The sequence below is a fragment of the Drosophila kikkawai genome, chromosome 3R (assembly GCF_030179895.1).
Source record: "Drosophila kikkawai strain 14028-0561.14 chromosome 3R, DkikHiC1v2, whole genome shotgun sequence".
NCBI classification, from domain to species: domain Eukaryota; kingdom Metazoa; phylum Arthropoda; class Insecta; order Diptera; family Drosophilidae; genus Drosophila; species Drosophila kikkawai.
Genome location: NC_091731.1, coordinates 17955716 through 17969480, shown reverse-complemented (window position 1 = coordinate 17969480; position 13765 = coordinate 17955716). Strand labels below are relative to the sequence as shown.

Sequence of the window (13765 nt, the reverse complement as noted above, 5' to 3'; positions counted from 1 at the left end):
CGTCCAGCGCCATAAATTTACATTCTGAACATTTAAATTGTGGCGTTCCACATTTGTGCTGCTGGAAGTCTAATACTGTCCTCGTAGACTTCCAGCACAAGGAGCACATTTTCCTTATTCTTTTCCTCATCTAAAATATTATATTAATTACTAATTAATTAAAAACGAATAATAAATAAAACTTTCCGGTTGTTCCTCGACCCCAGCTTGCTGGGTCCGGCGCTGTCGTCCCTCGCAACATCGACAATGTTGCTGGGGACGACGTTCCCGGAGCTTGAACATCGGCAATGTTGCTAGGGACAACGTTTATATTTCCCTTATTTTGTTTCTGTTTAAGGTACCCGAAAACATGTTTAACGGCATCCTCGGATGCGTTTTCCATTATATAAATATTCATTTTGTTGCGTTCGTACAAAAAGCAGAAGAGGAATAAAAGGAGACATGTTTATTGATGTTGGCCCATTAGGTATGGAACAACTTCGATGTCACCGTCGACACGAACCAGTCTTCAAACCGATAACTCGATCGATATGAAGGGGATTCCCGCCTTTTTTTCATACTTTTTCAACAATGGCAACTTTAACTTCACAAATGTCTATAAGGTCTGGAATACAATATAAATAGAAAGATAAGGGAATAATAATATAATAATAGAATAATACTAATATAATTGTAATATAATAATAATATATTAAATAATTGGACTAAATTATTAAGAATATTAGGAAGGCAAATAAACTAATATTAGGTGAAGCGTTTAGCTTCTTTGAGCGATAAAAGACATAAAATTTTAGGATAGAATTCCTCGGCCTGCTCCACCAGCTGATCGCCGGACACATGCAAAGCTTCGAGGGCGTCCTGTAACCCCCTTTTCCACCTTGGCCCCATTTCTTCGAGGCTATCGTTATTGCAAAACGATGCCTGAAAATATTGAGCATTAGGGTCAAGGTTAAAATATTTTAACACTACCCTATGGATCAAGTTAATTTGGTTTAAAACCTGAGGTCGTACAACTGGGTTGTTGTACTCTTCATTCTGCCTTAAGAGAGTGTTTATTTGAACATCAACGTTACTTTGAAAGTAAGGTTGGTTATATAAATTGCTTAAAATGAAATGATTATTATCATGTACACTTAAAGCGAACTGGCAGTGTCTGTGGTCCCACAGTACGGGGATATTTAAAGAGTTGTGAACAACATTTGAATTTATACTGCCGCTATCACAGACAATAGCCAACAGTAAATGAATTAAATTGCACTCACTCAAAACACTAAGAATATTTTCTATGATTGCCAAAACATTGAGTGAGTTAAAATGGAGTCTTACCTCCAAAAAAGCGACCTGGAAGCACAAGCCATCGGTCCATTGGAGGGCGAAGGTGTAGTAGCTTTTATACCGCATTCCGTGATTGGGAATCTAAAAATAAGCCAAATTATACAGGAATATTAATTAAATGTATAAAATGTATGTAACAATAACTCAGGGTAAAATATACCAAAATACATAAAAATAAAGATGAAAAATTAAATAAAATATATATTTAGGAAACTGTCTTCATTGAAATGAAATATTTGCTCACTTTAATACCCTATAAAAAGGCGAATGAGTGGGCGTGGCATATTTTCCAATATATAACCAAATTTTACAACAATTAACTGTCAAATGGCGTTGGAATTATTTAGTTATTATGCTTTGTTCAAAAGTTATGATTTTTACAACGTAAAATGAGAAACGGCGCTACTGTGCGTCGCCCCTTCCCCCCTCGATCCCTAAAAACTTACAGAGGGCATGGACAGGGAATCGAAGACCAGATAAAAAGGCTTTTTCCAGCCCCCCAGCGATCGCAGGAGGTTGGCCCGGGACTTTTCTATGTCGCCCTTGAAATGCTGATGGAATTTGGCCAGGACTGAGTCCAAATCCGTCCCTTGTAAATAGGGAATTTGGCGAAAAACCGACTCGAAATCAATCATCGAAGTTAAAGTTGCCATTGTTGAAAAAGTATGAAAAAAAGGCGGGAATCCCCTTCATATCGATCGAGTTATCGGTTTGAAGACTGGTTCGTGTCGACGGTGACATCGAAGTTTTTCCGTACCTAATGGGCCAACATGAATAAACATGTCTCCTTTACTCCTCTTCTTCTTTTCATTTGCAACGGACGTAATGAACATTTATATATAAGAAAACGCCTCCGAGGAGGCTGTTAAGAATGTTTTTGGATATCTAAGAGGCAAACAAAATAACAATGTAGGGCGCAAAAATCCTGAGAAACAGCGGAAACCCAAACCCAAACTGAACGAGTCCGTTGACTCAGGTGTGGATCCGGATGACGGCGATGCTGCTTGGGACGACTTTGCCGTCCCTTCCAGCACCGGCGATGCTGCCGGGACTTCGTTCACGGAGCGGTCAGCATCGGTAATTGCTACGGACGCCTTTGCCGACAGCGCCGGACCCAGCAGCATCGAAGCTGGGGTCGAGGAGCACCCGGTATGTTTTATTCTTTATTTGCTTTTAATTAATTGGTAATGAATAAAATATTTTCAGGAGAGGCAGAAATGTCGGCGGAGATGCACCGTGTGCTGGCAGTGATCCCCGACTGTCGCACTATTTTTAAACCACACGTGCGGCAGTCCGGAGTTTAAATGCTGCAAGTGCCGGTATATGGGCGTGGACTCCGCCCAGCTAAAAAGACATATGGGACGGGACCACCACATCTTTGGCGCATGGAACCTAAAAAGAGTCCTGCAAATCAATATGATGAATGGTGCGAAAGGTAAGTTAGCTTATATTTATTACGATTTATATTAACACATCTTTATATATTTCAGAAAAAGCCGATAAGGAAAATAGGCCTATTTTGGTTGGTCCACAACGTAAGTTTCTTTATTTTCATTTATATTTTCTATTATTTTTAATTTATACATATTTATATATTTCAGCGAGCGCTAATGATCAGATAAACCCCGCTTCGCGGAAAAGATGCGTGTTAGGGCCAAACCGTAAGTATATATTTCTATTTATTAAGATTTATATTAACATATAATATATATTGCAGGAGCGGACGATAAGGAGAACAACCCGCCGGTTCCGGCCAAACGGCGTCTGTTGGGACCGAAAGGTAAGTTTATATTTTTATTTATCACGCTATATATAGATATTTATACGTACATATTTATATATTTCAGCTAAAGCCTTTTTGATGGATAGTGACATTGAGCTGGATGCAGATGGTAAGTTTATATTAATATTTAATTAAATATAATTTACTAACTCTTTTTTCTTTTTATTTGCAGATCTTATTGACATTTTTTAAATTTGTTTTTTTTCTTAATGTGTTATTAGAATAAGCCATTTAATATTAAGAATAAAATTACAATATAAAAATTCAAAGTTTCCATTACATTAAGGGGGGGTACGGTTAATTAGGTGAAAAAATGCACACTTTTCAAATAAATGTTGTGGCGAAACGGATTAAGTTTGCTTAATGTGGAACGCCAGAATTTAAATGTTCAAATTGTAAATTTATGGCGCTGGACGCCACAAAACTTAAAAGACACCTTACCTTTTCGCACAAATTAAAAGGCCAATGGAATGTGCTGGAATTAAATAAATTGAACAACGCCGCAATCGGTAAGTATATTACTTTATATTTATTACGATATGTATTTATGTTTATTTTTTTTATTTTTTTATTGCAGGAGCAGCGGATATGGCGCCATCTCAGCTTAAGAGAAAAATAATAGAAGATCAAGAGAATATTCCGCCGGCAAAAAGAATAAAATTAGGACCAGAAGGTAAGTTTATATTATTTTTATCTATGATCTACTAACTATTTCTTCTTATTTCCAGACCTTATAGACATTTGGTCATTCCGGTGGCTCAAGGATGGCCAGGGTTCGTCTTAAAAATTTATTTGTCGTCTGAGGTGGTTGCTGAAAGAGATGCCGACCCTTGGCTCCTGTCAAAGGACTTGGCCGATCGCCGGCCGAAAACTGAATGCTTCCCAAGGGCTGGAGCTCGCCTTATATAGCGCTCCGGTGCGGCCGAGTGTGACCGACGCGCCCGGAGAAATTTGCCATTAAGAGTGTGGCCAGATAATCTATTCCATATTCCATATTCATAGTTTTCTATTGTATTATTATTATCATCCTTATTTTATATCTTACGTATATATTTGTGCGCGTCTGCGCGTCACAAGCTGTATGCTTTTCTTTCTTCTAATTATGAAAACTTACTCTGAATTGGGGATGTGGTTAGATACATTTCTTAAGAGAAAAAGTATATAGAATATATAAACAAAAACAAGAAAGGAAACTACACTTGCAGTTTGCCATAGGATCATCATTCCATCAAAAATCAATCATAACTCAGCCAAAAAAGCTTCAAATTCAATTTGGAAAGCGATTCTGTGCTAGTTTTTTTCTATGTTTACAAATCTGCATATTAAATTTAAAATTAAAAAAAAATCAAATTTTTTGATGATTTTTGAGAATTTTAATGATGTAACCCCTTATAAAATTTTGGAAAAAATTAAAAAAAAAATTTCTTTCGGACATTGCTAGAAAGATTCCCCTGTTTATGCGGATCAAGAATATATATGGTTTATGGGGTCGGAAGTGACTCCTCCACTAAATAAAATCATAAAACCCTTCAAGAAGACCCAAAATATTTGAATTTTTTAGAGACAAACTAAATTGAAAAAAATCATAACTCAGCCAAAAATGAAAACGGAAAACGGTTCTGGGTTGGTTTTTTATAGGTTTATTAATCTGCATACCAAATATAATTTAGTTATTAATCTTCAATTTTTTATAATTTTGACAAAAATGAAAGTTTATAATTTATGGATTATTTTTGGGAAAATCGAAATGGAAAAAATATGCGTAACTCGGCCAAAAATGCATTAATTTCGAATCGGAAAGCTGTTCTGAACTAGTTTTTCCTAGGTTAAAAAATCTGCATACTAAATTTTAAATTTTAGGAAATTCAAATTTTTTACAATTTTTGAGAATTTTAATGATGTAACAACCCCTTATAAAATTTTGGAAAAAATTAAAAAAAAAATTTCTTTCGGACATTTCGCTGCTTAACAAACTTTTGACTGCCCTATAAATAAATAATTATTAAAAAAACCAGCTTATTTTACTATGATTTTAAAATCAAAAGAAAATTGTTTTATTTCGGGAAACATTTGGTTTAGCGGCAACATTTGATAGTACTATCGATAACTTCCCAGCTCTAGTGCTAAAAAAAATTATGTGGAATCCGATAACAATCGGCCAAGAAATTTAAAAATTCTTCTCTTCTTCTTCTCCTCTCTCTCTCCTCTCCTCTCCTTCTCCACTCTTCTCCTTTTCCTTCTTCTTTCCAGATTTTTCAGACACACACATGCCGGGTTTCCAAGTGAAATGTACCTATGTAGCATTAATATTTTTTAAACCCAGATTAAAAATATATACATTTTTTAAGTTTTAAATGTTCAACGGAAACCACTTAATTAATTAATGAGTCTGGCAGCCCTTTCGCCGTCATGATGTCCCGCCAGGTGGCGCCTGTTTGGCGAATAGCGCCCCTGGCGGCGAAAAAGCGAGCCTAGTGTTTGTTAGTGGTGGGACAGAATCTCCGAGCTATCGATAACGATAGCACATCGATAGGTCGATAGGTCGATTGGCCACAGCTGCTGATGAATGAACGAATGCGGTGGAGTAAAATCGTAAAACACGGCAAAAGAAATCGCGAAAAGGAAACGAAAGGCAGCCGATCGAGTGAGCCACCGCGGAGCAGCAGGAAAAAGACCAGGAGATCTCGGAGAGCAGCCTCAAGGACCAAATAAACCACTCGTCCTTTCCACCGGCGCACAATGGCAGTCTAGTGTCTGTGTTTGTGTAGTTGTGGTTGTAGTTGTGGGCGAGTTCGTGTAGTAGTAGTACGAACGAGCGTGGGAGGCGACCACGAAAACAAAAGGAAAAGAAATCTAGTTTTTGTTTAAATGGGAATTCTGCTTGGAAATTCCGGAAAATGAGTGCGTAGATGTGACGAACGGACGGGCAGCTTCTCGCAGCGGCGGAGGCATTGAATCTACCTGGCTGAGCTGAGTCGAAGTCGAAATTCCTCCACCACCCGATCCCGATCCCGTAATGCTGCTGGCCGCAGCCGGTCTGCCGGCCTACGATGCCGGAAAACTGAACAGCGGCGCTGGATCTGGAAGCGTTGGTTCCGGCGGAGGAGGCACGCCCACAACGTCGTCGGTCGCCTCTCGTCCCAGTGCCGCCAGTGCGCTGATGAAGACGCTGTCTGTACGCCTGCATCGCGGCACCGAGTTCATCAAGGACACTGTTCAGAAGGCCCTGGTGATGTCGGCACCCACGCCAGTGGCCTCCGTTCCCGCTGCTTCTGTTGCTCCCCTCGCCTCTGCAAAGCTCCTGGACCAGCAGGGTCTGAAACGCAAACTAAGCGGCGCCGGGGGCCTGATGGGCTGCAGCGGTATCAGCAGCGTCACTTCGATCTCCGCCAGCACTAGCCGCTCCCACTACGTACTGGCCCCTGCGACACACCACTCCCAGGTGCAAGTGCAGCCCAACGTGCCCACCGCCGCCTTCCTGCGCACCTACACGGTGGCTCCCACGGCACTGCACCGATCGGCGGCTGCCCGGAAGCGGAATCCCAGCACCGACAGCCTGCTCATGGACCTGTGCCTCTTCAAGCCCATCCGACCCATGCCCATAACGCCAATTAAAATGTGAGTATTTATAATGTGCTAGAAGTGTTACACTTTCTTTGGGAAAGTAACTTGGTTCTATAGCTTTATATGTATTTAATGTTAAAGGAACAAATATAATTTAAACATTATTGGTTATGTCTTAACTCTTTTGTATTCAACAGCAATAAATTTCGCAGTTTCGAACTGAAGAGACCCAAATTCGTTTCCGCTGCGAACCCAGACAGCGAGGATGACGAGGAGGACGACGACGATGACTTAGTCCACAAACCAAAGCTCAGGTGAGTGGATATGTCTATACAATTCCTTAAAAGACACCCAAGGCAACGTTTTTTTTTATTGTTTTTAGCAACTTGACATTGCCAACAAATGAGGTCTCGGCGTTCGTTCCGATGCCCTATGTAGAAACCACCAGCACCGCCATCATCGCCACAAACCCCAGCAGCAGCAACACCACCACCGCCACCACCAGCAGGAGCAGATCTCGCTCCCACAACACACACACCTCAGGCTCGGCACCTGCCATTACCAACCCAAAGCCAAAGCGTCGTCGTCGCGCACCCAAGTTCTCGGCCAAAAAACGATGCAAGGCGCCACAAGTAAAAACCACCTCTCCAGCAGATGGAGGAACTGAAGCCAAGGCGCCGGCCAAACGGAAGGCAACGGTGGCGGCAGCCAGTGGAGAAGTTAAACGCAGCCGTGGTGAATCCATCGCTTCAATGAGCACTCCCGCTGTGGTCAAAAAAGCTCCAACCAAACGCAAAGCGAATTCTGGAAGTGGTCAAGCCAAACGCAGTCGTGGCGGCTCTCCACCCATAACCACATCCACCTCTTCAACTGATGGCGCAACTGCAGTTAAAAACACACTCAATCGCAAGGCGGCTACTGTAAAAGGAGCTGCTGCCAAACGCAGTCGTGGATCATCTGAAGCCGCGCCGCTAGAGCGCCGCCCCTCGCCGCCCATGACACGTCTGCGGGCCCGCCAGCAGATCTCCGCCAGCAAGTAAACATAGAAACGAAAGTCGATACGGCAGAAACCCCAGAAGTAAAAGGTAGAATAGTACAGAGTCGAGTGTCGCAGTCGGGGACTCGCTCTAAGATCTAAGTCTTTTGGTTCCAGTTACTGTGTATGTGTAAACGTGTTGCGTCTTTTCTGTGAAAGACGCTAACAAGTGTAAGATAAGCCAGTAATAATGTAAAGTACACTTTAGCTCAACTCTCGTTTTGATCCAATTTGTGCAATCTGAATACACGGAGGGCAGGCGTCCCCTGGTTTCTCCAGTTTCACTTGCTTTGAGTAAATGTGTTACAGAATTCTGGTTTGGTCTTCAAGACTGATGATATAACAAAGCAGCCACTACGAATATAATAGCGGTACAGAATGATATATGCAACATGAAAATTAATTAGTTCGCGTGTAGTCCTCATTAAGAAGAAAAGTATTAAATGTATAAAGAAAATTGTAAAAGTTAAGCCATTCCCTACTGATATTTCCACGTACACGAGCCCTTTACGTTTATTATTTTGTGTTTCTTTAGGTTGGATGTACAAACAAAGTGCGAAGAAGTCTCCGATTCTACTTAGTCCTATGTGTTTTCGCCTTTGAGGCAGGTTTAGTAAGAAAGATTAGAAGGGGAAGGAGTACGAAAGCGCCACAACTACATGTAATAATTAATTTTCCTACTTTAATTAAGTTTGTTAGAATTTATAGCTTAGATACAACAAAAAACAGTTCATTCGTAAAATTATATATAAAAGATACAATAATTGTAATGCTATCATTATCTACACATACGATATAACTATAAGAACAGCAATGATAATATAACAATATAGAAGTCTATATAAAAACAAAATGCCGGTCAAATCAACTGTGTGTTGTGATATGAACTAATTTATAAAACAAAGCCAATTTCACTAATTCGCTTGACCCAAACAACACAGAAAATCTCTTAGCAAACATTGAAAATTAACAACATTAATAGAAATGCGATGTAGATGATGAGAAACAAGGAAAAATATTCGAAACACTCAAAAATGTTTAAAAATTAGCCCTAAGCTAAGAACAATTTCAAAGCGATTCCAAACAAAAGCAAAATTACTTAAACACACAGCGAGTTGTATGCGTCAATAAAAAATACTTTAAAAATAAAAATGGTAATATTTTATTGTTTTCTAATCTTCCAGACAATGTGTCTTCACATGTTCATAATAAGATAAAGATCTCATAAGACTCTCAATGTAAATGCTCCATTTGATTATCCTGGTAATCACTCAATGGTTTCCATTTTAGTGGGCATAACATTCCATAGATCCTGTAACTTGTACCCATCTCTAATTCGTTCCATGGCAAAGCCCAGTTCCTTGCAGTAAACAGGATCCTCTCTGTCATCCTGATCGGCTGCACCATTGACACTGTTTACCTTTCCCAAACATCCTTCGGCTAGGTAGCTGTTCAGTTTGAGGTTGATCTCTCTCTCCTGCCTTTCATCCAGCTCCTCGAAGTTCTCAACCTTAAACTGGGGCATCTGGGCTGCCTCCTCAGCGGCGGCTGCCAAGCGCTGACGGGCATCCTGGGCATTGTATTGGATGCCAAAGTTTGGCTGCTCTCCGTATATTGTGTGCAGAGAGCAAAGCTCCTTGAACAGCTCGTTCAGACGCTCGGGGGGATCAATGCGAAAGCCAAGTACGTAGCCACCTCCCGTCTCGGCCGTTTGGATGACCAAAGCAGGACCATACTTGGACTCACGGATGCGTAACTGTGGAGCAAGATCAGAAGCTGTAATATTCAAGGGTTTCTGCCTTTAAAGGTAAAGTTAATCAAAAACTTACACTTTCAATTTGCAAATACGGCAAGCTTATGTTGAACGTCTCATTGGCATCGGCAAACCACACAAGGCGTATATTGGAGACCACAAAACTTCCGAGATTCCCCTGGTCACTGGACAAATTCCAGACGCCCTGCACTTGGCTGAAGACCTGCTCATCCGGCAGGATAACCAACTGCCCCGCCTGGACAATGGCTCCGCGCAACTTCAAGTCGCGGTACAGATACGTACGTTGGTATAACCTTAAGGGAGCAATCTTAAATTAGATTTAAAGTCAAAATATTTTCCCACTTACTGATACACATCGAAAACACTGGAAAAGATTGGCTGATCCCTGCGTGAAGTTTCGCCCGAGACGTCGGTGAAGAGGAACTCAAAGCGGGTCTCGTTGCTTATGGCCAGGATGTAGAGAGCCTGACTGGCCATCCGGCCCTTCGAGTGCATGTGCACCATTCGAGTGTTGGTGTTGCCAATCCGAGCATAGCCAATGGCTGGAAGGTAAAGACAGGAGCTCTCAGTGGAATAGGAAAGGCTGAACCATATACAGGGGGTCACATACACAGATTGTACTTCTTGTGGACAAGTGAGTGCCAAATAAGCCGGAGATTTGTAACCATTAAGCGACCCGTGTCACCCGGATTTCCTTTGCTATCTTCAATGTGGTATATATAGTCCAGGACACGCTCTCCGCTGCGAAGGTGCTTGTGTCTGCAATGATTGAATTTAGAGATGGTGCCTCCTTTGGTAGTTCTTTTATGTCTTACAACTGAGGAACATCAAACTTGACTTCTTTGTCCTCCCAGAGCAACTGCAGCTGGGGCTGCGGCTGGTTTCCATCCATTTGAGTCAGGGATTTTAGCATTTTTACCTTTTACTTCTGTCTGGTGTTTAGTTTTGTTGTGGCGCTTTTTTATACCTTATTGGTTGCTAGGCAACCATATATATCCCTGTTCATTCTCTTTACCCATTTCCAAGTTATAATTTCAAATCAAATAACACTAGTTTATCTTATTCTTCGTAAATTTTTATGTATATTTTGACTAATGTTTATATAAATACAAGAATAGTTCTTATGCTCTGCTTATCAAAGTAGAAAAAGGTTCGGGCTTATGCTTGATGCAAGATATTCCATTTCATCGTCTGAGACGGAAGTTGAGCCCTAGTTTATAAATTAATGTAGCGAAGCTAACTGCTGGAAATGTTTCTCATCGTCGTTTAAATATATTGCAGAACTTTTAGACTTAAGCACTAAGGATACATCCAGGGAATATCGAAACAGAAGGCACCTTTATCGAATACCGAAAGGGCAAAACAGAAGGAAAGTGTATACACTAAGTGATCTCACATAATGATTTGCGGCTCTGGCACACTGGCCGCAATGCTCTTGTGGGGCAGAACTTGCCCACCATTGACATACAGCTCGTCCTTGACAATCACATCCTCTCCCAGCACCGTGATGCCCTCGATGCGTACCCAGCGCCCAACGGTCGATCGCCAGCCAACGATGCAGGAATCCAGCCACGAGTGCGAGCGAACTATGGCGCCCTTTAAAATGGTGGAACGCTTGATGCACACCCCATCCTCGATGACCACATCGGGTCCGATGGTGACATTGGGTCCAATGCGGCAGCCCTCGCCAATCTTAGCTGTGGGATCCACCAGGACATTGCCCACAACGCCGGGTCCTGTGTACAGCTTGGGGGATTGCTTCTGGCGTAGCGAGCTTAAGTACAGGCACATACCTAAGGTATACAAAAAAATAATAATAGAGTTTTTTAACAAATAAAAAAACAGGAAGAAGGCTGAGTCTAGACTACCTTTTTAAATGAATTGTTATTACATTCGAAGATTTCTAAAAAGCTCATTCTTTAATTCATTCTTTAATGGTGAGTTATTATATGATTATTGTACTTTAATCTTTAATCCAGAATTACACCTTCCTTTGTTTTTATAAATAATCTGGGGTTCTTTTAGAACTTGTTAAAAATAGCAGTTCGTTGTAATTTTATCTCTTACGATTTTGACGAAGACAAAAGGTAAAAGTTACACGGATACACATATATAATATTAAATGAATAAAAAGTAATTTCTAGGGGATTTCCCCTAATAAAACTGTTCAGAAAAACTATAATTACCCCAACATTTAAAATTAAAAAAATGTCATGCAAAAGATTGAAAAACAGAAAGTAATTCCCATTTTCTCCGCTATCAGCAACCCCCACTATCAGACTAATGAGCTCCACTTCAGTTATACAGAAATCGCTCGATCAAACAGTTTCTAGGAAACACTCACCCATAGATAAGGCAACCAAATAAAAAGAGAAAAGGCAAAGCACTATTGAAGACGCCTCAAAGAGCGATAAAACTAATGGAGCATGAAAGTGATTCAAGGCATACCGGTTAGAAAGTCTTTAGGCTGTCCAATGTCCATCCAGAATCCGGTCAGATCCATGGCATACAGCTCCTGCTGCTCGGCCATCGCCGGAAACACTTCCTTCTCTATTGATGTGGGCTTGACTTCGATCCGTTCGAGGACCGAGGGATTAAAAATGTAGATGCCGGCATTGATCTTGTTGCTAACAAACTCCTGTGGCTTCTCGATAAAGTTCTTGATGCATCCGTTCTCATCGTACAGCACAACGCCGTATTTGGAGGGCTCCTCCACCTTCGTGACCACAATTGTGCCTTCCTTGCCGTGATTGCGATGGAACTGCACCAACTGTTTGAATGGGAAATCGCAGATGACATCCGAGTTGAGCACAAAGAAGGGCTCCGAACTGGCGGCCAATATGGTTTTGGCCAGGGCCAAGGGTCCGGCGGTTCCCAAGGGTTCTGTTTCGTGCGAAAAGATCAGCTCTACGCCCAACTTGTCGGCCTCGACTTTGAGTTCCTTTTCCATTTGCTCGGCTCGATAGCTGACTGCTAAAATGACCTGCAATTTGGACTTGTATTAGTAGCTTAAAACAGTAACTGATTTACTCACCTGCCGACAACCCGCATCCACCAGCGCCTCCAGCTGATGGAGCAGTATGGGTTTATTGGCAAACTCCACCAGCGGCTTGGGCGTGCTCAGGGTCAGGGGTCGCAGCCGAGTGCCGTAGCCGCCGACGAGGATGAGGGCTCTCGTTCCATTGCCCATGGCTGCCGGATTGGGGGACCCGCACATGACTGGACGCGGCTCCGTTTCTTGATTACACGTAATCTGGCAGTGACACGTCAGACCTCAAGTGCCAAATGCCAGAGTGCTCGCAGACGTTTGTTTCTTCTCGCCGGAACTGCTGCAGCCAACTGTGGGGAACGAAGGGGAGGGAGGGGCTGACTACATGTTTGACTTTAATTAACTTTTTTGCTCACCTTGCCTCTCTCTCTCCCGGCTTTGTTGTTGCTTTTTGGGCTCGTCTTGTTCTCGGCGCTGATAAGGGGTTTGTTTGCCGCTGGTTGGGATACGTGTTTCTGTCGTTAAACCCCAATTGGCTTAGAGTAAGTACCACCGTACTGGGTCAGTCTGTCCGTCAGTCTTGGGCCGAGCAAAGAAGCAATTCAGAGTATACGTAGCCTTTGTTTACTGCATTTCTTGTCTAAATCCAAATCCAAAGTAAATAATAAATGCAATCGATTAGCGATACATCGATATCGATTCACATTTTCAGAGTCGATAAGAATCATCGGAGCGTTGCCAGACTCATTGTTCAGGTAATTTTACGTGTAAAATATCGATATAACGGAATAGTGAAAAATCGACTAGAATCGATTATATTTCCAGATCTAGTTTTCATCGATGTCTCCCCACCTCTAACTCTGTTAACTCTACGTTAACGATCTGGCACTTTTGGTCGCTCGTTCACTGACGATCTGGTACTTTTGGTCGCTCATGCACTGACGATCTGGCAACGCCGGTCGCTCATGGCACGAGCGACCGGCGTTGCCAGACTTTTCGTGCACGAGCGACCAAAAGTACCAGATCGTCGGTGAATGAGGTAATTTTACGTGTAAAACTTTGTTTTGACATATTACTTTACACGCACTCTTTCAAACATGTTCGATTAATCGATTCTGATGATTAATCTCGATAAATCATATTAATTATTTGAATACTAATTATAAATAGACAAAAAAAAATTTATGAATTTAAAGAAAATTAAGGTTGATTTTTTAAAATTAAATTAAATGGCCGATTTGCCCGAAATAAAGTGAATTAAGTAATTGATTTTTTATTGGGCCG

The 13765-nt window shown here is 41.6% G+C and overlaps 3 protein-coding genes and 1 long non-coding RNA gene across 4 annotated transcripts; 2 read left to right on the top strand and 2 right to left on the bottom strand.

The window, feature by feature from the left end:
* The first annotated feature begins 3517 nt into the window (after positions 1–3517).
* On the top strand, positions 3518–4311 carry LOC138928799 (uncharacterized). The gene is made up of 3 exons (XR_011445178.1): positions 3518–3627; positions 3696–3791; positions 3847–4311. It is a non-coding gene; the product is annotated as an uncharacterized lncRNA (long non-coding RNA).
* A 1366-nt stretch (positions 4312–5677) lies between these two features.
* Positions 5678–7996, top strand: LOC108080824 (uncharacterized). Its single transcript, XM_017175728.3, has 3 exons — positions 5678–6736; positions 6880–6996; positions 7065–7996. The coding sequence occupies exons 1-3, from the start codon at positions 6135–6137 to the stop codon at positions 7720–7722; spliced, it is 1377 nt and encodes a 458-aa protein (XP_017031217.1). The 5' UTR covers positions 5678–6134; the 3' UTR covers positions 7723–7996.
* Positions 7997–8985: 989 nt separating this feature from the next.
* On the bottom strand, positions 8986–10405 carry BBS5 (Bardet-Biedl syndrome 5 protein). Its single transcript, XM_017175640.3, has 5 exons — positions 10308–10405; positions 10103–10251; positions 9839–10034; positions 9548–9785; positions 8986–9474 (listed from the first exon to the last, which is right to left on the bottom strand). Exons 1-5 carry the CDS (start codon positions 10403–10405, stop codon positions 8986–8988), a joined length of 1170 nt encoding a protein of 389 aa, XP_017031129.1.
* A 140-nt stretch (positions 10406–10545) lies between these two features.
* On the bottom strand, positions 10546–13151 carry Gmppb (GDP-mannose pyrophosphorylase B). The gene is made up of 4 exons (XM_017175734.3): positions 12898–13151; positions 12527–12831; positions 11941–12475; positions 10546–11285 (listed from the first exon to the last, which is right to left on the bottom strand). Exons 2-4 carry the CDS (start codon positions 12707–12709, stop codon positions 10885–10887), a joined length of 1119 nt encoding a protein of 372 aa, XP_017031223.1. The 5' UTR covers positions 12710–12831; positions 12898–13151; the 3' UTR covers positions 10546–10884.
* Between the last annotated feature and the right edge of the window lie 614 nt (positions 13152–13765).

What these genes read in the sequence shown, in the direction of transcription:
- BBS5 (XM_017175640.3), bottom strand. Translation starts at nt 10,405, where the DNA reads ATGCTAAAATCCCTGACTCAAATGGATGGAAACCAGCCGCAGCCCCAG. An exon ending in AAGTTTGATGTTCCTCAGTT is followed by an intron (nt 10,252 to 10,307) that starts GTAAGACATAAA and finishes CAATCATTGCAG; the next exon opens with ACACAAGCACCTTCGCAGCG. An exon ending in CGTATTTGCAAATTGAAAGT is followed by an intron (nt 9,475 to 9,547) that starts GTAAGTTTTTGA and finishes CTTGCTCCACAG; the next exon opens with TTACGCATCCGTGAGTCCAA.
- LOC108080824 (XM_017175728.3), top strand. Translation starts at nt 6,135, where the DNA reads ATGCTGCTGGCCGCAGCCGGTCTGCCGGCCTACGATGCCGGAAAACTG. An exon ending in CCCATAACGCCAATTAAAAT is followed by an intron (nt 6,737 to 6,879) that starts GTGAGTATTTAT and finishes TGTATTCAACAG; the next exon opens with CAATAAATTTCGCAGTTTCG. An exon ending in GTCCACAAACCAAAGCTCAG is followed by an intron (nt 6,997 to 7,064) that starts GTGAGTGGATAT and finishes TATTGTTTTTAG; the next exon opens with CAACTTGACATTGCCAACAA.
- Gmppb (XM_017175734.3), bottom strand. Translation starts at nt 12,709, where the DNA reads ATGTGCGGGTCCCCCAATCCGGCAGCCATGGGCAATGGAACGAGAGCC. An exon ending in TGGATGCGGGTTGTCGGCAG is followed by an intron (nt 12,476 to 12,526) that starts GTGAGTAAATCA and finishes TCCAAATTGCAG; the next exon opens with GTCATTTTAGCAGTCAGCTA. An exon ending in GCCTAAAGACTTTCTAACCG is followed by an intron (nt 11,286 to 11,940) that starts GTATGCCTTGAA and finishes TGTATACCTTAG; the next exon opens with GTATGTGCCTGTACTTAAGC.